At 40.9% G+C, this 27,703-nt stretch overlaps 2 protein-coding genes across 2 annotated transcripts; one reads left to right on the top strand and one right to left on the bottom strand.

The window, feature by feature from the left end:
* Positions 1 to 332: 332 nt before the first annotated feature.
* LOC139930489 (oxysterol-binding protein-related protein 11) lies at positions 333 to 18,015 on the bottom strand. The gene is made up of 13 exons (XM_071923700.2): positions 17,590 to 18,015; positions 17,171 to 17,239; positions 16,738 to 16,913; positions 15,766 to 15,845; positions 14,290 to 14,472; positions 12,177 to 12,375; positions 10,695 to 10,834; positions 9,847 to 9,987; positions 6,835 to 7,294; positions 6,141 to 6,327; positions 4,326 to 4,508; positions 4,016 to 4,169; positions 333 to 2,724 (listed from the first exon to the last, which is right to left on the bottom strand). Exons 1-13 carry the CDS (start codon positions 17,709 to 17,711, stop codon positions 2,668 to 2,670), a joined length of 2,151 nt encoding a protein of 716 aa, XP_071779801.1. The 5' UTR covers positions 17,712 to 18,015; the 3' UTR covers positions 333 to 2,667.
* A 1,477-nt stretch (positions 18,016 to 19,492) lies between these two features.
* On the top strand, positions 19,493 to 27,208 carry gpd1c (glycerol-3-phosphate dehydrogenase 1c). The gene is made up of 8 exons (XM_071923701.2): positions 19,493 to 19,624; positions 20,574 to 20,751; positions 21,696 to 21,836; positions 23,209 to 23,347; positions 23,784 to 23,896; positions 24,260 to 24,493; positions 25,293 to 25,399; positions 26,621 to 27,208. Exons 1-8 carry the CDS (start codon positions 19,584 to 19,586, stop codon positions 26,715 to 26,717), a joined length of 1,050 nt encoding a protein of 349 aa, XP_071779802.1. The 5' UTR covers positions 19,493 to 19,583; the 3' UTR covers positions 26,718 to 27,208.
* Positions 27,209 to 27,703: the final 495 nt, after the last annotated feature.

The raw sequence follows: 27,703 nt of genomic DNA, 5'->3' as shown, positions 1-27,703 counted from the left end.
ACTCCTAGCAGAACTTCATTTCTGACATTTTATCGTCCCTTTTTGAGCTTTTGTGGATTTAACCTTTAACCTCTTGCTTGTGTAAGTCAAACACTGTGACAGTCATGCAAGGGGAAACTAGATAGGGCACATTCATTTCTATTGATCTATGATTGATCTGTCTATTCTGTTCTCATGTCTCTTGCAGTTTTGTTTTGTTTTTTCTGAGCTTTCCACACAATGCCCTTTGCCGTGGCATTTTGAAAAGGGAGGACAATTTTTGAATGATGCAACAAGCAGCGAAATGAGGACGTTTTTCACTCTGTAGCAAAACAGAAACACAACACAGCATACAACTGGATAGGTAATTTATTTGATCATTATCACACATATCAATATCTCTATGAGGAGCATCAGGTTTCCTTCAATGTCAGTGCATTTCATAGGTCAGCAAGACAACCAGAAGAATTCAAAACCAAGAGAATGTCTAAGCAAAACTCAAAGAAATGCTCTGTGGAGTTCTCCCAACATCAAGCACTGGGGTCACAGCCAAGTCTTGATTCTTAAAAGGAAATAAAGTTCCCAACATAAATACCAAACACACACACACACACACACAAATAATATGTACATATAATATGCTATTGCATCGGTCAGGTAACCAAACTGAAAATGCTGTGCTCCTTAGCTGGAAGACGCACACAGGAAGGGATTGCATAAGGCACCAAGACGTGGAGGGAGTAGCTTATCGATGGAAAGGTGTATTTCCATGCGTCCCATGCTCACACAAGTCCTCTTTCTGCACTTGTTCAAGTAGGAACTGGTTCCTTCTAAGGAGACAGTGGGACGCTTTGAGAATATGAGGCTAAAATTCTGCTTGGGGGGAAAAAAAAGTTGATCGCATGTCAGTATGGGGCGTTCGGAAAAAAAAACCAAAAAAACGATACAAACTTTGATGGAACAAGAAATTTAAATGTTTCAATACAAAAAGTGGCATTGCTCTGAAAATAAGAGCATTTAAGAGCGCGGGATAGGGGATAAACACATTCAAAAGAAAATGATACATTTATTTGCATTAGAAAAACAGGCAAATTTGGTTAAAAGCTTTTACCACAGACATTTATAAACGCATGTAATGCAGACATGGGAGTATTATACTTGCTGCAATGTGAACAGAGAGACTTTGCTATCACGCATGCAAGAATTCTTCCAACCACTGCAAAACCATCGAGCGAAAGGGGAAAATCATGAAGTGGTACTAGCAATCTTCATGATGAACCTGGAATGCATTCATGTGATTCAATCAATTGCAATTATTTTAAAAGTTAATTATTTCTCAACTGGTCTACAACGTGCCATTCCAGCAGTGTGACTCAGTCTGGGAATCAACGCATCACTATACATGGTGCAAAAAAATTTAGAGCCAGATTGCCCATCCTCAAATGTCAGTGGGTATATTTACATGCACACAACTACTTCGATCTTAACAAATCCATTGAGGCAATACTTGAAATTGTCATGTAAACGCCTTTATCTGGTATTCTTAATGGGAGTAAGCATATCCCAGTTAACACACCTAGATTTCAGCTCAATCTTTTGTTTAACTTTTGTTTTTTTCAAACTGTGCATATCAAAGGTCACCTAATGCTGTAATCAGGATGTTGTATTTACAAAGCAAACAAAACGGTGCGGTGTAGAGTGGCGAGTGAGATACTTTTCATTGCTGAAAAAGATGAAAAGACGAATGAATTAAACCTTAATTTTTTTTAACCCTATAGGCGGATTATTAAATGAATCCATTGCTTCAAACCTTGTAAATGCTGTAATCTAAATGTTTCCTTAAGCTGATTACTCCCAGTATTGCTATGCATGTAAACATACTCAGTGACAGTGGGGTAGACTTCTTAATGAAAGTATTGGAAACAAAAAGAAAACAATACCCAAATATGAAGATCATTAACAGCAACCTTACGTTTTAAATGGAGAGTTTCATTACAAAACGCTATACATCCAATTTGGAAACACTCTGCTACATGAAACTCATCAGGCAATATTCCAAAAACCACAAATGATTCGATCCTCAAAATCAGAACTATTTTGTAAGCAAAGGTCTTAACGTGTCTCATAACTTTAATAGTGGGACACAATATGCTTTAACTTCATGTTACCGATTGTTTTGTCAGTATGCGTTATTTCTTTTTAAAATATTGGATATCTCATTTTAGAATGAAACTCTTCAGAGTCGCTTTCCCGTAGTATGATAGGCTATCACAGTAAAACAAAACAAAAAAACACCTCCTTATCCAGATTGATAAGCACAACCCACAATAAGAGCATCATTCATCAGACAATCTTAAGGCTGTGTAAATAGAGTACCTTTACCTGTACAAGAATATGTCTTCATCGACATTGGATTATACAAAAGTGATCTACAGTACAAAAGCTTGTACCTCGAGGCTTAGTGTACATCGTGAGCGAGATTTGAGAACATCCTTTTGCCGTGTTGTCTCTCTCTCTCTCTCTCTCTCTTTCTCTCTCCCCCCGGTTGCATGTTGCATTCCTTTGTATGTCAGTGCAGGTCATGCTTTCATTTCTTAACACTCACCCACATATGTACACACACACACACACACACACACACGCACGCACACACCCCAAGAGAGACGCTCCCAACATCCATGATGCTGACTATGATTTGAAAGCAGAGTTTTTCCACAGTGGTTTGTGATACACCCAGCCGTCGCCCTGGAAGAGATGGATAGGAAGAAAAACAGGAAGAGGAGAGGAAAACAAACAATGACATTAAATTGTTATTAAGTCAATCAGTATCATCTTTTAAGTTCCTCCTTAAAACTTACTTTTATGCAAAGGCATTTTCTTAGTGTGGCTTTTATTCCTTCTCTTTTATTATTTTATATCATGATTTTATTATTTGATTTTCTCTTTTATCCTTGTTTTATTCTCTTACTTTACTTTAGAGGTCAGCACTTTTGGGGGTTAAAGTTCAAGGTATTCGAACTCTGAACCTTGCAGAATCTGAAGGCAGTGCGTGTCTCTTTCCAGTCGCACAGCTGCTTAGGAAAGTGCAGCAATGTATACATGTATGTATACTGACAGTGGGGATGGTAACTGCATGAAAAGTGCAATGTCATATAGGCATTAGGGCTGTCACTTTAACAAAACATCAAATTTGAAAGTATTTTATTTGAAATTGCATATCAAAAATGTCTATTTTTAAGGCAATATATCCAGTGGCTGATAATTAGTTGTTTCCCGTTTTTCCATTTGTATCCACAAGAGGGTGTCAGGGCATAAGCAGATAGAGACTATAAAGTCCCGTCCACACACATGAAAAAAGCCGTCTTGAAACCGGCTTATTGGTGGCTTTGAGTTCTGTGTGAAAGGGTCAGACCAGGTTCAAAGCCGGCTTTTGTGCTATGTGAAATCCTCTCCTGGCTGCGGTCAAGTTTTTTTTTAGAAGACTGGTCTGCATTACTAGTAGCTGTAACTTCCATTGCGTTAGCGCGCTTTCAAACAAAGAAGACATTAAAAAAGTAAGCAAAACTTCTTCTATAGTCGGTGCTGATCAGTGTAAACAAACACTTGTGCGTGTCTTGTGTTGCTTAGCAACAGAAAGCAGTCGTGATTTGTGAGTGAAAGTGTTCAAGCCGGCAAATTGATGGCTTGCTAACAGCAGTGTGAATGGGTTTTGAAAAAGCAATGTCGCATTTCCAATAATGCCTTTTCACCGTACTTTTCCAGACTTAGTGTGCAATTTTCAAACTTTCTGAAGACATGGAAAGTATAAATTATTTTTCCATACTTCTCCAGACCTGTGTAGAAAGTAGGATTGGGCGGATGGATGAATACATGAGGGATCAGAGGAAATTCCAATTTGCCAATTAAATATCTTGAATTTAAATGGAAAAATACATCAGGGAGCAGCGATATTTGTGATGACAGCTGGTTGACAGGAGGACATAGCTTCACTATGGCTAAACGCTAGTCTAAACCCTGTAGTGGCCGTCCTGCTCACCTCGCTCTCAAAGCATCTGGTCCTCCATGGGGTTTCTGTCTCAGTGCGGTGCCTCTCCTCCGTCCTCTGCCTCTCCTCCAGGATCCTCTTGTGCTCCGTGGCTTTGTCGATATCCTTCTGGCGTAACGACTCTGTCACATGCTGCCAAAGACGCCTGAAACGCAACGAAAAAGAGCGGATGAGAAACAGAGGCATGCGGCTATTCAGCATCTTAGACCAAAGAAAATGAGCTGTAGGAGTCCAGTTCAGCTGTACTACTCCGGGACGCTTGACAAAGCAAATAAATCCTGGATTCCAGTTTCTTTCTGACCTGGATTCAGTTGGTCCTTGCTTGTCGTTTGGCCGGACCCGCTTCCTGGTGACGGGCAGCTTGGTCACATCGACCACCCTCGTCTCTCCGCTGGTGTAGCTGAACTCCAGAGCGCCGTTCCACTCGCCCTGCACACGACACACCACCGCGTTGGTGGGGTTGTGCTTCACCTCCGCTGTCACCCTACATTTAGGCAGGAAGATGAACAGTGAAAGGACATTGTTAAAGGTTGGATTACATGCAATTCAATTAAGCTGCTTACAGGCCTAGTAGAAAATGGTTTCATTAATAGTTTTTTTCCAAAGAAATCCCCAAAACAGCCATAATTGACTGAATACAATCAAACTGCATATCATTTTGCCACTCAATCGTATTTTTTTATTTTTAACTTTCCTGCAAGTTAATTCTAAGAATGAAAACACACTAAAGTCCTGAAGTAAATAAAGACGATAGCTGAAGGGTTTCATTCCAAAATAAGATATCCACCTAAATGGTGGGTATGGATATGGATATAAACAACTAACACCCACTTTTACAAAATGATTTTCTGGCATGAAAGTAAAGTGCATGGCAGATTCACCAATCATTTTAACACTTTTTCTTACAAATTTATTATTTATATTTATTTTTGAGGATAGAATCATCTGTCTTTTTGAAATATTGACTAATGAATTTCAGGTAGTAACTTTTCCACAACGGATGTATAGCATTTTGGAATGAAACCCTTCAATTGTAAACAAGCAACTTAAATATATTGATGATATATGTTCCAATTTATGATACATGTTCCAATTTATGAAAACGCTGTTGGACAGATTTATACAGATTATGGTGTCTATATGTCAAAACAACAATCCAAATAAAGAAAATAATATTTCTGTCTTAATTACAATATAAATAATTAGTACTACTTAATTAATCTTTTAAAATGTCCAATATCTTATTGCAGATTGAATTAAAGCTTTATCCTGACTACAGCAACCTTAATGACCTGAATCTGCAACAGAAACTTCAAGGTGATTGTGATTTTCTCAAACATATAAATTCCAGTTGCAGCCTAGATGTAAAACGAGTCACTAATTCAAACTACGATTTTATACAAGAAGAGTGGGGTTAGAGTTAGGATAGAGTCACACACACTCTGATGAGGAGAGAGCGAGAAAACAACACAACCCACAGAAGGATGGTAGAACGATACAATAATTATGATTTACAAAATGATGAAAAACCAAAAGCCTTGGACAATCTTGGATGAGTGATGAGATGCATCAGTATAATAATGTGCTGCTGTTATTTGAAAATAAACACAGCACATTGTATTCTACATTTATTATGCCGATTTACAGCAAATCGCTCTTCTTTGATCTGCAAATGCAACTCGGAAATGCCTCTGCGCCGACTCTCCCCAAGGGGCCCCCCTACACTCGGGGCCCCCAAAAGGCTAGAGCCGGCACTGACAGACACCAAAACCTGATGTTTTACCATTGAAAATTTTACTCCTATTAAAACTCCATTGTAGCTGTACTGAAAATATCTTGACATGACAGTTATCACATTGCCAGTTATCCACAGGAATAAGAACAATACACCACCAAACAACAAAATGGACCTATTAATGCAAGGTACATCACCAATAAATGCTTTTTAACAGTGTTTAAGTGGAATTTTCCATTAAGGACCCATGGATAACCTGTATACCAACTCATCACGGATAACCTGCAGGACTGCAAAGAGTGACAATGTCTATCTCTGAAATAATGAGAAAGGATCAAAGCAACATCAACGATATCAACACGTGCTGCGGGGGAGACTCACTTGTGCAGCTTGCCGCCGTAGAAGGGTTTGGTTTGGAAAGTGATGACCGCCGAGTAGCCCGTCTTGGCGCAGGTGACGTTGACCTTGCCACCCAGTTCCACCCAGGGCACGGTGAGGATGGAGCGGGCGTACGCACAGGGCAGCGTGAAGGTGTACTCTTCATCGTGCTCCATCAGATACAAGCAGCCTGCACAGACAAATGAACAAACACACACACACACACACACACACACACACACACACACACACACACACACACACACACACACACATTAGAGGATGTTTCTGTTGGATCGTCTCATCAGCTAGCGTATTTGTCTCTATTGTGAAAATGTGACTTAATTGTTTGTGTCGATTACAGAAAAAAAAAAAAAAAAGGTAAATCCACACACTCAAAAAATATCTTGATTGACTTATTTTACATGTTTCAAATAAAAAATATGCAGCTTGGCAAAAAGAATAGACTTTCTTTTCAGTTTCCATTTTTTCGGTTCTTGAATTAAGCCTATTTGAAATACACACACACCAGAGAAGCCTTATTTGATGTAAATTTTCTTACCCAGCATATGGACTTTCTTAGTCATTTGCGTCAATTACAGATCACCGAATCCACTTGAATCCTCCAAGTGTAAAGATGAGCAAGTACGCTCGCTGTCACACAACATACCTCCATAAAAAAACTTTGCTGGCTTACCTTCCCCTATCATGGACACTCCAATGGACATTCCCATGAACTTGCTCTTGGTCCACACGTGCGTGTTCACACACATCCGCCTCTCCTGGCATTCGGCGTAGAAGCCGGACACGGGGGGGTGGTGGGACACCTGCTCCGCCACAAAGCGCACTTGGTAGCAGTCCTGGGGAGCGGCGGGGGCGGGGCTCCCCTGCGCCGGCTCCCTGGAGGCCTCCGGTCTCTTGGGGACCCTCCAGGAGCAGTGGAAGGTCTCGCCGATGATGGGGTTGTAGGGCTTCTTGGCGATGGCCCCCTTGCGGCCCTCGTGGAAGGAGGTGAGGTAGTACTCCACAAAGCGCACCATGCGGTCCTCGGGGCTGCCGCCGTCGGTGATGGCCACGAAGAGGTCCGGGTGGGACATGAAGTCGGCGTACATCTCCAGCAGAGAGCGCTTCTCCAGGATGAAGGTGGGAAGGACCACCTGGATGGAAAGAAAGGATATCAGACTTTGATCACTTCATTTGGAGTATACTGACTCTAATGTGAAATGCAAACTGTGTACAGAGTTCTGCGCAAGGATCCTGTCGCTCAAATATACTGAAAATGACCTGATCAACAGTGGCTTGTGATCATTACATCTATTACAAAATAAAATTTGATTCACTGCACTGATTTGGTGAAACTAGTAAAGCACGAAACTAAAAGAAAAGACAAGCGTTTTACCGACTGTGATTCATGTTGAAAACATCAGAGAATAGGATAAAACAAAAGGCACCCATCACTGTTTAAGTATAAAAATCCAACACATACACCACTTGCACTGTAACACAATGCATCTGCCGCAGAATAATGCGTTATCTCATTTGAAACTTTGAAAATTTGAACTTCCATTTCACATTAAGCGTGATCCATGGGTCGGCTTTAAGACCATCTTTGTCCCTGGATTAACAAATTCAGAGGCAGTAGTGATGAGATGCTTTTAGAAGACCTCGCACTAGCAGTTCTCCTTTAAAATTATTTTTTGAATGTCAGTGAGAAGCCAGTGTGTGACAGCTGTAGCCTTTTATTTCCACAATTCAATTCAAGACATACTCCAAATCAACTGACTGTTTTTCACGGTATTTGGCTGTTTACCGACAAGCTAAAGGGGTAGTCTTATATTTCAACAATGAATTCAAAACATAAATTCAGCAGGTTTTAGTGTTTGCGTTTAGAAATAGTGTTCATCTCTGTACTGTACATCCGCTTGAAAATGGTCAAAATGTTGACATATGATGCGAAAAAAAGCGAACCCCAAATCATCAAGATCAATAGTTGTGCTTAATAACAGTGATCGCAAGAAATGGCAAAATAATTTGGGATTGGCATTTTTAAATAAGTGTGCAGCCCTATTTTTATCCATTGTATTGGTTCGCCATCAGTAAATAGAGCAGCTGGCAACTGTGACGTACGCTGCACATGACCCCGGAGTCACGGTGTCCACTAGATCTCCATCTAGGGATAAGCCAACGATGCCGCCAGGTAACTCCGATAAATCAAACAGAAACCCAAGAGGAGGATATCCAAGTACAAACTGACACTGGAAGATAGAATGTCCATCCAGGCCTCGAGGGCCGAGTCTCCGTCTTTGAGCTTGGTGTTTGTGTGTGTGTCCAGGACTAGTAATTAAGAGGCAAGAAGTAGAAGTAGAAGTGATTACTTCGGGCCTGTACGGTCATTACAAATCAGACTGCTAAAAAAAGGGACCTAGCAAATGATCCCCGATCCGAGACAGGTTCATTAAAAAGGAAAATAGCAGTGTTGTTTACTTTTTGGCCCATTTCCTTCATCCAGGGTTACTACATATTTTTTTCCCCATTTAGAAAAGTCCTGCACTTTTTCAAGACCTTAATCTGGATTCGAGGCGTTTGGTTGGATTTCAAAATGACGTTTGCTGATATTGGCTGGGGGATGTGCCTGTCAACTAGGCCACATCACTCTACAGCTGAATATTATTCCTCACCACAACAAATATCACAGTATGTGAAATGATGCTGGCTCTACAACTACATACAATTAGTGTATTTTTAGTCCACATCTGTGTAGGAACCCTGTTCAACACACATCTGTTTCATAATATCTAGAAGCAACTTCCCATCGCATTTTGATCAAGATCTCTTTAATGCGTACATATTTTCATGACAATTCCTATATAGGTCACCACAACAGCGAGTGTGGTTTACTAAACAGTGTTCAACTGATACCAAATGGATATCAAATTCAAGGTTACTGCTTTCAGTTCCAACACTAACTAGTATATCCTTCCTGCTGTGTGCACTGATTCAAATCTAACTTGTCTGGGAATTCACAGACAGTTGTCACATAAGATGCAAGTGGTTGCCACTTTGCTAGTTTGCAATCATAGATGTTGGTTTCCAGTTTGCAAATGTCTGTCAGACGTTCTTTCCCGCAAATATGAGTACAACATTAATACCTTTAGCAGCACCAAAGTACCCATAACACCGTTAAGACCGTCCTCAATGGTATTATGGCTTTTATGCAAAAGGTGACCAATGCAGGGGGAAAAAAAAGCAAAAAAAGATCACTAACTAGCTCCCTGGTTACCGCAAGCGTTTGCATAGCAACCAGAAAAGTACGAGATCCATGAGCACGGTTAGAATGCGTCTTTGACCAATCAGATTGCTTGAATGAAACTGAATGAGATCCTAAGAGCTGTGGAAGGTAATGTGAATGACTTGAATCACATTAAGTCAACAACGTACATGTTTATGCTCTGAAAAACCAGTCTAGATGGGTTTGAAAGACAAACACGGGTCCTTTAAGCCTTTCATAGTGGGATTGTTAATCTGGAATCACGAACCTAATCGTCTCCATCAGAATGACGCAAAACGCAAAGACTATCTTCCTCCGGTGCGACACGGAGAGCCTGATCAAACACCTAGGAAGGTGAAGTGGAAGGGAAGAGGAGGTTGTGGGGGGGGGGGGGTCAGGCAGGTTGTTTTGCTGCTCGGCGGTAGGTGGAACTCGACCTACCCGCGTGAGGTCCATGCCCAGCTTGAGCTGGGACAGCAGGTGTAGGATGACACTCCGCTCCTCCTCCACCGCACCCAGGTCCTCCTCCTTGTCCGTGAAGGAGTCCTCCAGCTCGTCCTCCGCATCGATGTCTTCTTGCTCCTGATAGGGGGAAAGGAGGGGAGGGACGGTGTGATTAATTAAACAACCTCCCAGGACGACTTCGGAGAGGTGGATAGTAAGTGGCTGTTGTTTATGTTCTTGTACATGTGCTCAAAACGGCTAATGAAAGTAAGTTAGATAGCATAATTTCTAGGGCTGAAAGATACTGACAAAAAATCAAATTGCGATTATTTGACAGAATATTGCAATTTAAACTGAGATTCACATCACCACATATTTTTCTCGTCATACATTTTTTAGAATTTTAGGTGATTTTGTTAAAAAAACATAGATGTCAGTGTGCAGGATTTACTGAATTTGAGTATGATGAAAGGTTTTCACCACTATTGTGCTTGATTTATGGACCAAAGATTATCTGCAGCTCTAAAACACCTTGTTTAGAAATCCATTTTGGACGCCCCTCTCAATTAATTGGAAATTGCAGAAGTTCATATAGCGATTTCGATTTTTTTTTATTAATTGTTCAGCTCCAATAATTGCTACAATTGTTACAATTTCTCTAAGGTACAAAGAAATATGACTGCAGAATGGTTTCGTGGCTGGATACGAAAGTTGACATCAATTCCCTGATAAACAACAGGTAGGTTCCAATAACAAGACCACTAGGTGAACTATGACCAAGACACACATCTTAGCTGCTCCCTGGGGAGGAGAGGGGGTGGGTGGGGTCTTTCCCTTGGCCTTACCCCAGAAAAGCTGCAGGACTCGGAGGTGCTGAGCTCCAGGCGGCTGCCCTCCAGCCCTCCCTCCCCCGTGGCGAAGCTGGAGCTGCTGCCGTTCTTCAGGATGTCGGGCAGCTTGGGCTCCAGCCACTCGATGGTGGGTCCTGCGGCGGAGGAGGAGCACGACACGGCGGCGGGTTGAGAGCTACTCATGGTACTGTCCCCCCCCTCCCGAGGCCCCTCCGACACTCACAGCTGCACGCGCACACACACACACCCCCGCACTCAGCCAACCATTCACCACACACCACCCCGCCGCTGCTTGGCTGCTGGCTGGACAGATGGCTATTCCCTAGACAGCTGCTCTAGACCACAGGAGTGTAACCCAACACCTGCGACGAGGGGAGTATCAGGATACTTTGGCCACGCCGACAGGAAGCATCCCCGCCCTCTGATTGGATAAACCCTCTCTGTGCGGCGTGGGCATTTTTCTATGTATGTTTTGGAGTGGGCAGATCTCATTCAAATTAGCCTCGCACGTCGCCTGACAACTTAATCTGATTGGCTGCCGTGCCGAGTCTGGCCTAATGAAATATACATCCGAGTAATGAGATCTTCCGTGTTAAAGTGGGACATTAGCTGGCCGTTTTCCCATTTCAAATCATCCCGCATAGAGAGGGTCAAGATATCAGCCCGCCAAACATTTCACATAGGGTGCTCTTCAACACTGTACTTTAATGCTGCTCAGTGTGAAGGGAAATTAGTGTTGCACCCTGTCCTGACAGTGTTGCCGATGGATATTTCACCGATATGAGATCTAATTACCTTCGAGACAGGTGGTAAGAATAGGTACGGTTCCCCATCAATAATGCAGAATAATTCCACCGTCCAGCCAACGCAAAACCGTCCCGTCTAGATTGGGTACAGGCCTGCATGTGCAAGACTATGATTTGCAGAAAGGACTGCATGCAGCCCCAGTCAACAGATGATTCATGTCTCCTACAGCACACAGGCAGCTGATCCCTAACCTGCGGACTCTGTACTTCCATTCGTGATAGCAGGGATCACGCTCGCTTTAAAAAACTGGGTCAAAGAAAAAATGCAACGTGTGAGCATGTTTAAGCTCAGAAAGATACTCTCAAGCTGTGGGATAATATTTTAAACATAAATTTTTTTTAAAATACAACCAATCCGATCTACAACCAATTAGAAATACCTCCGTCTTACACTTGGACAGACACACTACACAACAAAAAAACGTTAAAGACAAAAAAAAAACAAGATACAAGATCAAACATACTGTGAAATAAGAATTTTGCACTTCAAACGAATGCCCAATGTTAACAAGATTGCTCTTTTTTAACCTCCGTTTTACCGAAAGAATGTTTGCTGAGGATACAAGAACCAATATGAGTTTAACCCGTGAGTGTACAGAACAGACAAACAACAATCACCATCTAGACATCGACACACACACACACACACACTCTTCGACCCTCCACTCACCTCCCAGGGAGCCTCTCTGCCGGGCCACCTGCTGCAGGTGCAGGATGTGCAGGCAGTCGTTGAGGCAGTTCATGGTGGCCATGGAGGTGGCCTTGAGCATCAGCAGGTCCTGGTCGAGTGGGGAGAGGCCCGGGGCTGCAGGCAGGCCCTCGATGCTCTGGATCAGGTCTCTGTGCTGGCCCTGGGCCTGGCTCATCATCTGGGGGTGTGGGAGGGGTGGGGGGTGTGTGATTATTTGGAAAAAACATATCAAAATCGCCGGTGTTTCCTTTCTATTCTTTGAAACTTCACACTGCAGGCCTTCATGCTCAGTTCTGAATTGCTGCTCATATCTGATCTTTATGGATGGTTATTCATATCTGTTCTAGGATGTAACCCTTATCTAACACCAATGTGAACTGACAGCGATGTTGAAAAGACACGTGTGCAATAACAAAAGACGCCGCATTCGGTTTTGCACCTGCACTTCTTTTTTGAACACACATCAGTTACGGTATGTGCATATTTTACTTTCTTTCCATTGCTGTGTCTTGTAAAATTATTACAATTTCTGGGGTGAATGTCATAACATTGACTTATTGTCACAGTAATGCTGACAGTTTAGTGTCGTTGTTGTTAGTGTAGTTGTCTAGGCTGCATGCCTCGGGATCTGATTTCCTACTATGTCTATACCATATCACTGTGTGGTCAACAACAGAACTGAAAAAAATTCAAATCGATGCAGCTTTTTGCTGTTCACACAGATTGGAAAACATGAGATCTGTGTCACATATGAAGGAAGTGTGACCTTTGCCTTAGCTGTAATTGCCAGGTCAATATTGACTCCTGTGGTATCCAAATTGCAAAAGGTGAATAAAATCCATAGAGAGCAAATTACATGAAAGCACAATGCTGAATCAGGCTCACAGCTGAACTGGGCCACTGTAGGTTCCTAATGTGAAGGAAAAGACAACAGCACTCTCTTGTGGACAATTTGCATCACCGAAATAAGTGAAAATGAGAGTTAAGGGACTGGACAGGTATCAAACAAATCCCTATTATGAACTATAGCCAAAAAATTTGAAATTTCTCATTGGAAGTCTTGCGGGAACTTAAAGTTGCTTGTTCTTAAAGCCCTTTTAGTGACTAGATCATAAAGATACCATGTCACTTCACTGAGCGCCCACACATAACCTAAAACTGTCTGTATATTTAAAACTTCAAATTTAAAAATGTGTCTGCATTACTTTATCCTGTTCATCCTCCTTCTCTCCTCACATCATGATGCCTTACCATCACACTTATGGGTGCAATGTGACTCACATTCAGATTCAGGCAATGCAGAATTCACAGGTCACAGTATTGCAACACCATCCTGACCAACCTAAAAAAGCTAAATGGACTCGCAAGATCTGGTAGCAATATCTATTTAGAAACGGCAATGTGTCCTGGCAGGGTCCGTTTTCTTCCTTTATTGAAAACCCAAACAACAGACTTAAAAATTGACACAACGTCCTCAGTTTCAGTTTCACCTGAGTCCGTCTTGTCTCCTACAGTTGTAAGGTCAGCTGGACTCACTGGGAATGTGATGACCCAAGCTAAAACTGGCTAGCCTTGCGCTCTCTAGTGTTCAGACAATCCAAAAGAGAAAAGACCATTCTGAATGTCTTTTCCTAGATATTAGACTGCAGCTGAAATATCAAAAAAAAAAATTAAACTCCACAATGCATATCATAAAATTTTTGTAGCACAAAATTTGGTTTCATTACCTTTCGTTACACCCCTAATAAGTGAGTGAGCAAGTTTTAATTTAACACTTGGCTCCTGTTTCTATTCATGAAATAACATTGACAACGGGTAGGGTGGCAAATTTCCATGAAAAATATACACAAATTATTAAAAAAAATAGTTATAATAAAATGTATTCTTGGCAGATTAGCATAATAGTTTACCAGCCTTTGGCATACGAGCCAAAAATGTCATTTCAGACACTGGTTCTGACATGCCGATGATGTGCTGGGGCAAGAGAGCAACACAGCTGATTCTAAGAAAAAAACATGTTTCTGTTCGATTCGTGAATCAAACTCCTAACATGCCGGCGGTGTGGTGTTGTCCCCGCCTGCCTGTACTGTACCTCTCTGGCGTCCAGCAGGTGGTCTGGCAGCAGAGACCTCTTGCTGGAGTAGAGTGAGGAGCCCTTGTGGAGCTGCGACAAGTTGAAGTTGGTGTACTGGCTGGGCCGGCGCTGCGACACCGGAGAGCTGCCGCTGCCCTGGGACACCATGGAGTAGCTGCGTGACTTGGGCGGGGGATTACTCTGCAACAAGTAGAACATTTTAGTTAAAAAAAACAATCAAAGTATCCCTTAACTCTTCTTTCATGAAACTCACCGGGCCTCAATTTATGTCCAAGCTGTGTCTTTAGGCATAAGTAGGGAAAGTGGGGGGAGACCGATGCAATATCAGTACTGAGGGACAGAGGTTTCTTATGTGCGATATGGGTCTATTTCAATCCAGAGTGCAAAAAGTGTAAATCGCAGTGAAGCAAATGCTACAGTCAGAAGCCATGTTCGGTGCATATATCAAGTATAAGATTCATCCATTCATTCTAAAAAATAATTTAAGGCTTTTAGATTTAACCTCTTACAATTTTCAGCCACTGTCTATCCTTCCTTCGGCAGCTCTGTGTTTTGAATCTGCATGGAACTCAAGACCTGGACATCGTAATAGGTTGTGGACAGCAAAACAGTGTATGTAGATCAATACCAAGATCAATAGTAGTGATTACTCTGCATTCAGGCGGGCCAAAACCTGATACGGGCTTACATAAACATTAATATTTTACAGCCGATTTTTGCACTGCTGCTGGCTTCAGTTGATTTGCTGCTTTGGAATGTGAGGAAGGAAGACAGGAAACTGGAGACCGTGAAGCTCGCATCCGCTCTGTTGCCAAATCGCATTTGCTGTGTGATTTACAGATGTGATCACCACACACAAAGCGTAATATACAGTATTATAGCAATAAGACCCGAGAGATGTTACGAGAGATAACTACAGTTACCAGTGCAATGTGAACCTACTGAAATTTAGTGTGCATACATAAGATTATAAAATCAGGAGAAAGAAAAAAAACATGCTTTCGGCCAATCAGATTGCTGGGCTGAAATTTCCTATTGTGCAAAACGGTACTGTTCATGATAACTGAACGGAAACAAGTATACTGTTGTACCAATATTGGACCTATTGTAGGTATGGCACTGCATCGGTGCCATGCTGCATCTATGCTGGGCCTATTTTGGCTATGGTGCAATATTCCAAATTACTTAATTTGAGGAATAAAACAGATAAGTTACTGCCTTTTTATTGTATTGTATATACTTTTTACATTCAAAATGTTCTATTTTTTACATTTTTCTTATATATATATATATATCTATATATAATTATTATTATTATTTTTTTTTTATTCTTATTTGTCTTTATGTTGACACCTGCCCCAAGAGAAATTCCTTGTACATTGTACTTGGCGAATAAAGGTTTCTGATTCTGATTTTTCCTTTATAGGGCAGAATGGTTGTGAACACACAAGCACGCTGAGCACAGTGTCTTACCTTCCCCATGGCCTCTGTGTGGTGCTGTGTGCAGATCTGTAGTCTGCTCACCCAGTGCTGCCTCTCTTTGGCATCAGTGGCTGAAGAGACACACACACACACACACACACCAGAAAAAATCAAAACAAAAACAAAACCTGTTTACTGTTCCTCCAGGCAAATCTTGCTCAGCATCGATTGTTCTGTGCTTGTCCCTTCCCAGCAGAAGATAATGGAAAACATCCAGATCAATACGGCCTTGATGGATGATGACGACAGTCGGCTTGGAGTTAAAAAGGAGGAACGGTAAGATGACCGGCTTGATTCCTGGGATTGAAAGCTAAGAGAGCGGCGGGGCGAGGCGCTGGACGGCTCCAGCACCATGCCGACTTTACTTCCTTGTGGGATAAATAGACCTGGAATGTCACACTGAACTGACAACTGTAAACTGACAACAGTAAAAGAGCAAAGCACTTAACCATCATACACATGTATTTAATTGTGTTATTACATCGATGGGATGGTTCCTATTTGTCTGACTTTTAACATGATGCCACATACAAATAGGCCTGGGTGATATGCTTGAAAACCAGTATGCAAAATCACATTACATAATCAAATTAATGTTTAGCCCATGGAACCGAATGGTAATGTTAGGTGTGATGTCAAACTAAACTGAAATTTTCAAATAATACTCCTACCATACCTCATTTTGTCAGAGTTTTTAAATAAAATTTGCTTGTTATCATGGATTTAGACAGCAGAATTGTGCATCACGATATCCCAAAATCACCATAACATCACGGTATGATTCCACTGAAAGACGGTAAACGATAATATTACAATATTACATACAAAGACACAAGAACGCACAGTCCTTTCCGTTGCTTTTGCCCACCCCAACCTGCCATGAACCCAAATTACCCAAAATCCTGTAGAAACACAGAGGTGAGGTCAAATGTCAGTGTGTGTGTGTTTGGGACAGGTACGCACCCCTAAGCTTGTACTGCTCCCCGCTGATGGCATTGACAGTGAAGGTGTGGGAGTCCTCGTCGCTGGGGGAGATGACGGCCCCGGCCAGGGGGAGCGTGCCGCGGGGCTTCTGGGGCCGCGACTGCTCGTTCACAAAGTACTCCAGCAGACCCGCCTCGTTGTTTAAGACAAAGAATCTGCACCGGGTCAGCAGGAGAGGAGAGGAGAGCGCAAAATGAACACTAGCCACCATGCTGATATGTTCATCTACTCTACCAAGGGAGGTTCTATTGTATTCTAAAAATGCATGTAGTTGACAAAACAGTGACAGTGGCTGGTGAATTTTGGGAAATCTGCCACTGTGGCCCAGTTGACAAAACAAATTCCCTGCACTTCTAATACTCATGATGGGGGCACCATACATTTTTAAGGTGCTAACATATGGGCAACTCACCTGTATTGCCATCCTGTCACCAGGTTGGTGTATTTCATTAAGTAGCCATCAATATTCTCCATGTGGTCGCTGGATTGATGAGTGATTAGGTAAGAGGTGAAGAGCAAACACACCCAAAAACACACAATAAGGCACAAGTGAATCAAATATACCACTCATTTCACCTCAACCCAGTTCATTAGAAACTAAGAAGGTTGTTGATAACTTGCTGACTGGAAATCTAATTTGAATATTTACTTAATAGTGAATATGGGAAATAAGTCACCCACAGGACAGTCTACAAACACAATGACACATATATAGATAACACATTTGTGCTGCAGGTAACTGGCTAGCCAAGTTAACAAAACATCTTAACTCAGTAAACAAGCTAACATTAGCTAAATGTGTTAAAGTTAGCTTGCTAAATAACCGCTTACCTGTACTGCCAGCCTTTGGCACTTGCCCTCCCCGAGCTCGGGGTCCTGCTCTGGGGAAATACATCCAGTTTACCTTCGCTATCCGTAATTCGTATAGCCGTGGTTTCCCCTTGCATAGTCATGGCATGAAGTATAGCTAGCCAATGCTAGCTCACTAACGTTAGCTAGCAACAAAACCTGCTTTAAAGGCTGAACGTCAACTAATGTAGCTTGCTAGCGTTAACCTGTGAAGCGACCACAGATCTGATTAAATGGACGAGCCTCGCTTTAGAGAAAGATCTGCCGGTTCATCACTTATCGAAACGCACCGAACTCCCCACAGACGCTGAACCGTTAACTAGCTACGTTAACTAATCGATGACAAACCATTTTTATTCTTGTCCTAATACTGTGACTGGTTAGCCTGCTAGCTAGCCTGCTATTTACTGCTTCCGACTGCTTCGGCAGGAAAACAGTCATGTGATGCGCTCACGAGAACAGACTTCCGCGTTGTCAGAATGTGGGCGTGCGTCCGGTGTTTTTTTTTTTTTTTTAATTAATGAAATAATTCGTTGAGAACGTGAAAAAAATATAAGGTTTTGTCAGCTAATTACTCTTGTGTTTTAGTTTTACATTTATTTCAACAGTCATGCTCGAGTCTGTGTAAGATGGGCATTTCTGAAACCATTTTATCTTGTGAATATGTCTAGAACGTAAATTAACAATAAATCCTTTTCACTTTTATCGCTTTACCAATATGACATCCAAGGTCCTTTTGAAAATCAATCTAAAACATCGTTGCATAAATACATTGTGCAAAAACATGCTCTATAGCTTCACAAAAACATTTGTTGCATATAGCTGGGGAAAAAAACTACATAGTGGCAGTGACTGGGTAATACTGCTGTACAACTGAAGAGTGCACAACCCATATTTACTGAAGTCACTCAAACAGAAGCTGCGTCAAGCTGGACAGAGAAAGCGAGGACCAAACCGGAAATACGAATGCAAATTTACCTTCAAAATAAAACTCTAAAATATGTTGTTTTTTTTTGTTGTTTTTTTAAAGCATTGGAGTTTGTTATGATTTATTTTTATTTAACCTTTATTATGCCTGGTTAGTCACATTTACATTGACAATAAAGCAGCACCAATATATTGATTGTTCAAAGAAACATCAATGTAATAACATTATTTATAGTAGGCTAGAGATGGACATTTTCAGTGTTTGTTTGTTTGTTTGTTTGTTTTTATCACAGATCAAATAGGCTACTGACATGAATTTCAGAATCGCGTTTTCAGTAACTTTTACTCTCAGTAGGTTACTTTAATCAAACACAAGTAGGCCTACACCTGCTTTTTAAAATTGTGACCATTGTATAGCCACTGCTACATATCGATGTCCTAATGTGATTGGGTGTAGCAGCAGCTACTTTGAAAGCGTAGTTTTACAAGCTGCCAGTCATTTCCCATTGGATGAAGCTGAGGCACAGCAAATGTCAACATAATGTTCTCCAATATGGGCATTATTTTGAAAATCTTTACTGGAAGCAAAGATCATATATTCTGTCTGTCTTGACATTGGTCTGGCGGGATTCGGCATTTACAAAAGGCTAGTTAAATAAATAATACATGCTCGGTAAAACATTAATGCACTGCACATTTGTGTTTGTTTTTCTTCCTTGTGCACACACACTGTAGCTATTCATGCTGCTTTACTTTATTACAGAACTCTTAATAGTAATGATAGGCGTTATAGATAATGTTGGAAATAAGTGATAAAGTAAGTATTCTAGGTGTGGTAAGAAAGAAAGGGAGATGATAATGTTTGGTTATTATGTAATTTCAACTTTTGCAAATGCGATAGAGATGTAGGCGTGGGGAGGAGAGGGGAGGGAGGAATGGAGCCCGTATCTCACCACTTATAGGGCGTATGAGGAAGTTATTATGGACCGATCTAAAAAACAGGCTACTCTTCAATTCAGCTGAAACAGTGGGATTTTCCTCCTCCAAAAATGCCTGGAAAGAAAGTCTGCATCGTCGGATCTGGGAACTGGTAACTTTTCCTTTGCTCTTTCTGGAGATGTGTGCTGCAGAAACAAGTATTTTAGTCTTCCAGACAACAAATTTAAAGCATTATGTAATCACCGGTGTGAAGTGCAGGACTTGCTGCTGCTGTAAAGCCATAGCAAGTTCTGATAAAGTGTGATTTGCAGATTTAGACTATAGATTTAGTCATACCGGCTCGTGCATTCCACATTTAATTCTTACCATGCCGTTATTTTCCTTGATTCATAATCTGTTTTGGAACACAATACCGCCCATTACATCAAATGAGAATCGACCTAGACCTTCCACTTCTGCTTCACAATCACAGTACAAACTGTTTTTTGGGTATACAGTATATATTTCCGCTAATGAAAAGTCACTGTAATATTCCTATAATGTTCTTTTAGGGACGTAAAGTGTGTCTGTGGTAGCCAGTACTGAGTTAATAGTGAATTTATACTACTTAATGGTATTTTTAGTTTTTTTTATCTCCAATGGTATCAATATAATATTCCTATATTACCCCTATAGGGGCTTATAGTGCGTCTGTTTTACTCTATAGTGAGATTGTAGATAATCATATTTCTAGAGGGACTTTGCTGTGATATTTATATAGTATCCTTCTATAAATGTATGATTACTGTAGTTCTTTTTTGTTCTTTTTCATACCCAGCCAAGTATTGGAGCACTAAAGTATGGCATAGGGTTCACTTTTATTAAATTTTATTCAAGATTTATTCAAGATTCTGGGTTTTAAAGTTAACCAAAGTAAACCAAAGCTTAGTTTTCAAGGTTGTAGGAACTGTCCAAAGCCAGCAGACCCAAATACCCAAATACCTAATATCCACAAAGTAAAATACTTTGTGGATTAAGTATTTGGGTATTTGGGTTGGGGAAAAGCCTTCTGGATCTTTAGTTTTACTTTGTCCTTCTCACTGTATCTTTACTCCTTCCAGGGGCTCTGCCATCGCCAAAATCATCGGGCACAATGTCAAAGCATCCAACAGGTTCGACCCCATCGTAAACATGTGGGTTTTCGAAGAAATGATCAATGGAAAGAAGCTAACGGAGATCATCAACACAGATCATGAAAATGTCAAATACCTCCCAGGTCACAAGCTGCCCAGGAATGTGGTGAGTGTCCCAGTTTAGGGGATTTTTTATCTATTCATTCATTCATTCATTCAAAACAGATGGTCTTGTATCTGCAAATTGTGCAATTGCTTCTCTGCTGCAATCTTGGAACTTGTCTCTTATGAAAAACTAAGCTGTGATAAGAGGAATGAACCTTGACCCACACCTTATAACTCATCGCAAGAATATTACATCCATTTGTTGTGTCATCCACTAACTGCAGTCGTGCAATAATACTGTGCGTCCTCACCTCAACCACAGACCCAGAGTAAATCATTCAGGATGAAGGTCTGTAATATCTAGTGCATTAAGAGAAAATAACCTTTTCACTTCAAATGCAAGCGACACTTATTGTTTTAGCAGATAAATTGCTTTTGAAAACAGAAAAGAGACAAACTTTCCAGCCATCACCGACATTTATTATCTTTGGGGGCTGGTGTTAAAGGGATAATCCACCCTAAAACACTTTAACACAGCTATTTCTCAGCCCGTTTTGTCATTTGGTGGTGTCTTTTTCTTATTTCTGCGGATAACTGGCTGAACACTGACGACATGACGTCACATGGAGATATTTCCAGCAGCTACAATGGGAGTTTAATAGTTTAAAAATGTTCAATTATCTAAAACATCAGCGGTAAACGTCAGGTTTTGGTGTCAGTCCCAAATCAGAATCAAAGAGCGAGGGGCTTCTGCCTAGAGGAAGGCATTCTGGGTAATGTAGGAAATCAATAACTGAAGTAGAAGTAGATGAAATAAATTAGAGCACTTCATCACAAAATAACTCCTGGAATGCATTGAATATGACAAAGACTCTCAAATTTCTCACCCTGATATGTGCTCACCCTTAATGTTTTGGTCATATCATTTAATTTTATTCAATCACATCACACACACGTCATCAGACACTGGTAACGGGTCTAACTTCTTCGCCGATGCCTCACTAGGTGGCAGTTCCAGACGTCACCGAGGCCGTGAAGGGAGCGAAGATCCTCGTCTTCGTCATCCCACACCAGTTCATCGGCAAGCTGTGCGATCAGATGAAGCCTCATATCATGGAGGGAACCATCGGGATATCGCTCATCAAAGTAAGATCCATATACTTCTTCATGTCTGGGCTTCATCATTCATTTCACTCCCAGACAGCAAAAGGGGAAACACACTGTCATCTGATCTGGCCCTTGTGTCATGTTGTTGTGTGGCCGTGACATCACGGGACCTCACAGTGGAGCAATACAGAGAAAATCACAGCGCTGCAACTTAACTGTGATTGGAATATAACCGTTACCTCGTTATGTGAGGTGTACGGAAGAGGATTAGGGCCACATGTGAAAAATTAGTATTTGAGTTCTGAGTTTAAAGTCAGAATTCTGAGAATAAAGTCAGAATTCTGAGTTTAAAGTCAGAATTCTGAGATTAAAGTCAGAATTCTGACACTCTGACTTTATTCTCAGAATTCTGACTTTATTCTCAGAATTCTGACTTTAAACTCAGAACTCAAATACATTTTTCACCCTAATCACCCTAATCCCTAATCCTCTTCCATAGAGATGCTTAGGCTTCAAAAAGCTACAAAAAAAGTCATGTGAAAACCCACATGAATTCAAAGTGCATGTGCTTTTTCACATTAGTTTTCATTTGAGAACATGTGAAATTTCCCCATATCCCTGTGAAAATGACCTGAGAATTGTCTCTTTGCATGTGAAATTAAGTTTTCAGTATATAGTGAAACAAATGTTGTCAGATGTAATGGCGGATGAAAATGTGAAAACGTGGGAAAAAAAAACAATACTTTTCAACTATAATTGAAAGTGTCACATCTGAAGTAAATACTGTCACGTGATGTCAGAATACAACGTGGAAAAAATTGGTCATGTGAAAACCATCATGTGTCCAAATCCTCTAGAAATTTGAATTCACATGTGGTTTTTTTGGGAATTTATATCACTACGAAACCAAGCCTCTTAATTTTATCCCTGAAATGTCCTTAATCTCTCAATTACATAAACATTAATTATCCATTAAAAATAACATAGCTTTAAAAAAGTAAGATTAGCATCATGGGTTTTTAAGGGATTTATTCATGGATGGATTCATGAAGATACTAGTAATTAAGGGATTTTCATGCCTTTTATGCAGGTTTACAGGGTTATTAATGAGTTGTTAATGGGTAGTTCCTGATTCCTGTAAGGAGTCAAAAATTAAGGGATGTTTAAGATGGTTTTGATGGGGTCTCCTCCATTAATAACTCCCTTAATTAATTTGAAGGGGATTTTGCATGAATGAAGGGGTGAATTCATGTAAATGTAAGGTTATTTTAAGGGATTACTGGTTCATAGAGATAAGACATCACCACGCCTCAATGTTGAAATCAGTCAGACCAGGAAATGGACAGAAGCTACAGTAGAAAGTTCTGGTACTAAATGTAGTGCGTGTTTGTCATTGCTTGTCATCGTGCAGGGTGTGGATGAAGGACCGGAGGGGCTGAAGCTCATCTCCGACATCATCAGAGAGAAACTAGAGATCGAGGTCAGCGTCCTGATGGGCGCCAACATCGCCAACGAGGTGGCAGACGAGAAGTTCTGTGAAACCACCATCGGTTAGACACTGTTCACACTCAGAGTCTGATTTTGGCATTTGATTGGGCAGAAACCACTTCACTGTTTCATTCTTGTTACTTGTTACTTCTCTATTTCACCCGTGTTAAATTTGAACAGCCACTTGTTAGGCTTGGGCCGATATTCAATATTATTGAATATCGCGATATTTTGTGAATGTATTGAATAGTAAGATCAAATTTCTAGGCTGTTAATAATAATAATAATTATAGCCTAGAAATGTGATGTAATTTGGAAGAAATATAATAAAGTCCCCCCCCAAAAAATAACACCCCCCTCTCCTCCCCGCCATAATATCATATATCGCGATATTTTGGCGGGACAGTATCGCGATATTACATTTTGGGTATCGCCCAAGCCTACTACTTGTATGGAGTTCTGTCTGGGTTTTTTTTAAATAAACTGCATTAAATACAGGGGCAAAAAACGAGGCGAACGGCCACATCTTCAAAGAGCTGCTCCAGACTCCCAACTTCCGCATCACTGTGGTCCAGGAGAGCGACACGGTGGAGCTGTGTGGAGCTCTCAAGGTAAAGCCACCGTCTGAGGATTAAACACAACATACTGTTTAGTATATTTACATTGTTTTGCATCGGCTGAAAATGAAATCCTTGTTTTAAATCAGAGCATATGTGGTTCAAAATTATTAATCAAGTAGAAAAGAATCAAACATTTAACACATATCACCTCTGTATCTTTTAATGTGAGGAAGATCTTTTGACCGACAAGTTGAACATCGGGAATCTTCTTTCTTTATGTGTTCATCTTATGCAAAAACCTTCCTTTGTGTGTCAAATTTCATCAATCCAAATTCAGTCTCAGTGTCCCAAGCACTCTCTCCCATCTCAACAACTTATCTCTCTCTCTCTCTGTCTCTCTCTCTGTCCTGGCAGAACATTGTGGCGGTGGGCGCTGGATTCTGCGATGGCCTGGGTTTTGGGGACAACACCAAGGCGGCGGTGATCCGGCTGGGTCTGATGGAGATGGTCGCCTTCGCCAAGATGTTCTGCAAGGGCCAGGTGAGCTCCATCACCTTCCTGGAGAGCTGCGGCGTGGCCGACCTCATCACCACCTGCTACGGAGGACGGAACCGCAAAGTTGCCGAGGCCTTCGTCAAAACCTCCAAGGTGAGTTGGACGGGGAGATTGACTGTTATTGTTTTGAATGTGGCAAGTTTTGGGGATTTACCCGTTAAGTGATGAGAACATAGACATGAAAATCATCCAAGTGTCCCTGGTAGATTGTTTGCTTCGGTGCTGCATGCTAACACTTTAGCATTAGCATTTAGCATACATTATGTTGAGTGATAGTCGGCGACTAGCATTATCTCTAAAGTGAGAAAGTGAGAACTTGTAGCATCTCTAAAGCTAAATGGTAACACATTTTAAATGATATACGGCCAAGTCTGTCAGTTTTGTGTAGGAGATTGTTAAAATTGACATTAAATATGATATAGAAATAATATACTGTTTTGAACTAGCAGGGACTACTTTCCCTGTTTACATAGGAAGCTAACAGCTGTGTGCTGCTAAAAATCCCTATGCAGCGGACGAATACATGGTTACTCACCTGAAATAGTTCCAAAAATAAATCTGGCTACATCAGCTATATTGAATTAATGATATTTCATTCTTATCATGTATGAAGTCATATAATAAAACCACTACTAAAAGGTAAGTCCTACACTTTGGATAATGCTAGTCGCCTACTATCACTCAACATAGTGTATGCTAAAGTGTTAGCATGCAGCACTGGAGCAAATGATCTACCAGGGACACATGGATGATGTTTGTCTTATGTTCTCGTGACGTTATGGGCCAATCTCCCAAAACTCTGTTGTATTCCTTTAAAGAGTAAATAACAGGGAGATCAAATATGTCACAAAATTGCTAAACGACATTGAAACTGTGTGTTGTGGCTCTCCAGTCCATCGCTGAGCTGGAGGCAGAAATGCTCAACGGCCAGAAGCTTCAAGGCCCCCAGACTTCAGCTGAGGTGTACAAGATCCTGCTGAAGAAGGACCTGGTCGACAAGTGAGTCCATTTACTTCATACAGATATCGTATAAAGTATTGTTGTATCGCGTTGCCTCTAAACTTCAGACATTCATTTTTTGACTGATAGGCTGCCACATAAAGAGACAGAATACAGGATACTATCGCATAAGAAATGATGATTAGGCCACAAGTTGCTTGCCTAGAGCAGTGGTTCTCAACGTGGGGTCCGGGGACCACCAGGGGTCCTTGAGGGGGTTCTAGGGGGTCACCAGCAAATCGACGAACTGTTAAACTTCAGCATTAATAACACAATTAGAGAATGTAGACGAATGACTATATTGGTCATAGTTTCTATCTCTCTACCTACAGTATAGATAGTCATGGGATTCTGGACAAAATCATATCTGACAATAAAAATATTCTCAGATTTGGGTCAGAGAGACAAAATCTCATAAAATGGGGGTCCATGACTCTAATGTGGACTAAATTAGAGGGTCCATGATATGAAAAAGGTTGAGAAATTAGAGATTAGCAGCCATGTGTCCTTGAGCAAGGCACTGAACCTCAACCCATGAGGGATGAACTAAATGCCTAAAATGTATTTATTTTATTCAGTTTTTAAGATATAGAAGGGGATTTCCTTGAAAAATAAAACAGCAATATCACGTGTTATTTTTTTGCTCGTGTTCTGTTTTATTTAAACATGTGATCGCATGTGATTAAACAAAACCAGATGAACGTCAGTTATGTTCTGGACCAATTATAAAACAGTATCATGTATCTGTCGGCCTTTTGAGACTTCATCCATTATTCACATGACCACAAGGTCTCCTTGTTCAATACATTATAGGGCTGCATGAGTACGGATAAATGATAATCCTGATTACATTGCTATATTGTGATTCACCATTATTAATCACAGTCACTGATGATTTGAGGAATTTAATTATTTTTACTGGACTTTTAGCATCAAATTTAATATTATTTTCAACAATAGCAGACATTCTAAATGAAATGAATGTTTTACAATTATTCTTCTCCAATTATTGATATGTGGAAACTAAAATCCCAATAGGCCTATACAGTTAGACACAAATTAATAATTGTACTAATACATTGTTTAGAGGTAGAACCATTTGAATAGTCGAGGTGTGTGGTGAACAAATGTCAAACATCAAACAAACATCATCCTGTTCTGCTACAGTGAGCTGCCAAAGATCACATTCAGTTGAGTCTGACTGTGTGTTTTCTCCTGCAGGTTTCCGCTGTTCAGTGCGGTCTATCAGATCTGCTTTGAGGGCAAGGAAGTGAAAGAGTTCATCCACTGTCTGCAGAACCACCCAGAACATATGTGATGGGACGCTCCTTCAATGGCAGTTTGCTACCACTAGAGGGCAAAACGTGAACGCACAATACAACAGCCCCATACAAACCGTCCGCTATGGAGCGCTTCTACTTTATCCTTAACATTTCATGACTTTTGACAAGGGGACCTGATATTTCTTAGCTTTACAATCATACATTCCTTTATTTTGTTGTTATATTTTGTGCAATAATATTCAGGTTGCTTTTTAACTGTTGGAAACTACTGTTGGAAATATCACTTAAGTAATGCTTCATAAGCTATGGAAAGATCATTTTTTTTGCATCTGTGTCAGGAATTAAATTGCAGACCTTTTTTTTTTTTTTTAAGGCAGACCATGCCACAAATTCTTTATAGAGGTAGAGAGTGAGTTAGATTTCACTACTTGACGGTATGTTTACAATCTCAACATTCAGACTAAGTAGTCTTTCTTTCTTTGCATATTCTTGTATTTTTTAATCTTGTGGAGTTGATATTCCCTCAATAAAGTCAGTTCATAAGAAAGTGAAATCTGGCTTTTCTATTTAGCATCAAGAGCTGAAGTCAGCCCGGTCAGAAAGAGACACTTCATGAAACTTTGTCATTGTGTACAAATCGAGTCTCTTCTTTATTTCATATCATATTTTATTTCGTCACAAGGAGGCGCACCATCCTCATCGATGTGTTTTGGCAGTGTTGGACGAAGACGCTCCGGTTTGGTCTCCTCTAATCCTCCCTTAGACAAACAATAGATACACAGGACTGATGCGAGCCGATGAGATCAAAGAACGAGCGTTTTCACAGCGTGTCCTTTCACGTCCAGTTATATAAACACTTCATGCACAATATATTTTAAACCCTCAGTACTCTCGGTGAATCGGGGGAACTTGACATTCGGCCGTGCCTCTGCGGCGTCTCGACTGAGTTGCGTGTCAGATGCCAGACTCGGTGTGTGACGCGCTGAAACGGATTCCCATGCGGTCTCCTGTAACTCAGTAT

This window comes from Centroberyx gerrardi, chromosome 21 (assembly GCF_048128805.1).
Source record: "Centroberyx gerrardi isolate f3 chromosome 21, fCenGer3.hap1.cur.20231027, whole genome shotgun sequence".
NCBI lineage: Eukaryota > Metazoa > Chordata > Actinopteri > Beryciformes > Berycidae > Centroberyx > Centroberyx gerrardi.
Note: the sequence above shows the minus strand (reverse complement) of the source record. Positions and strands in the feature narration are given on the sequence as shown.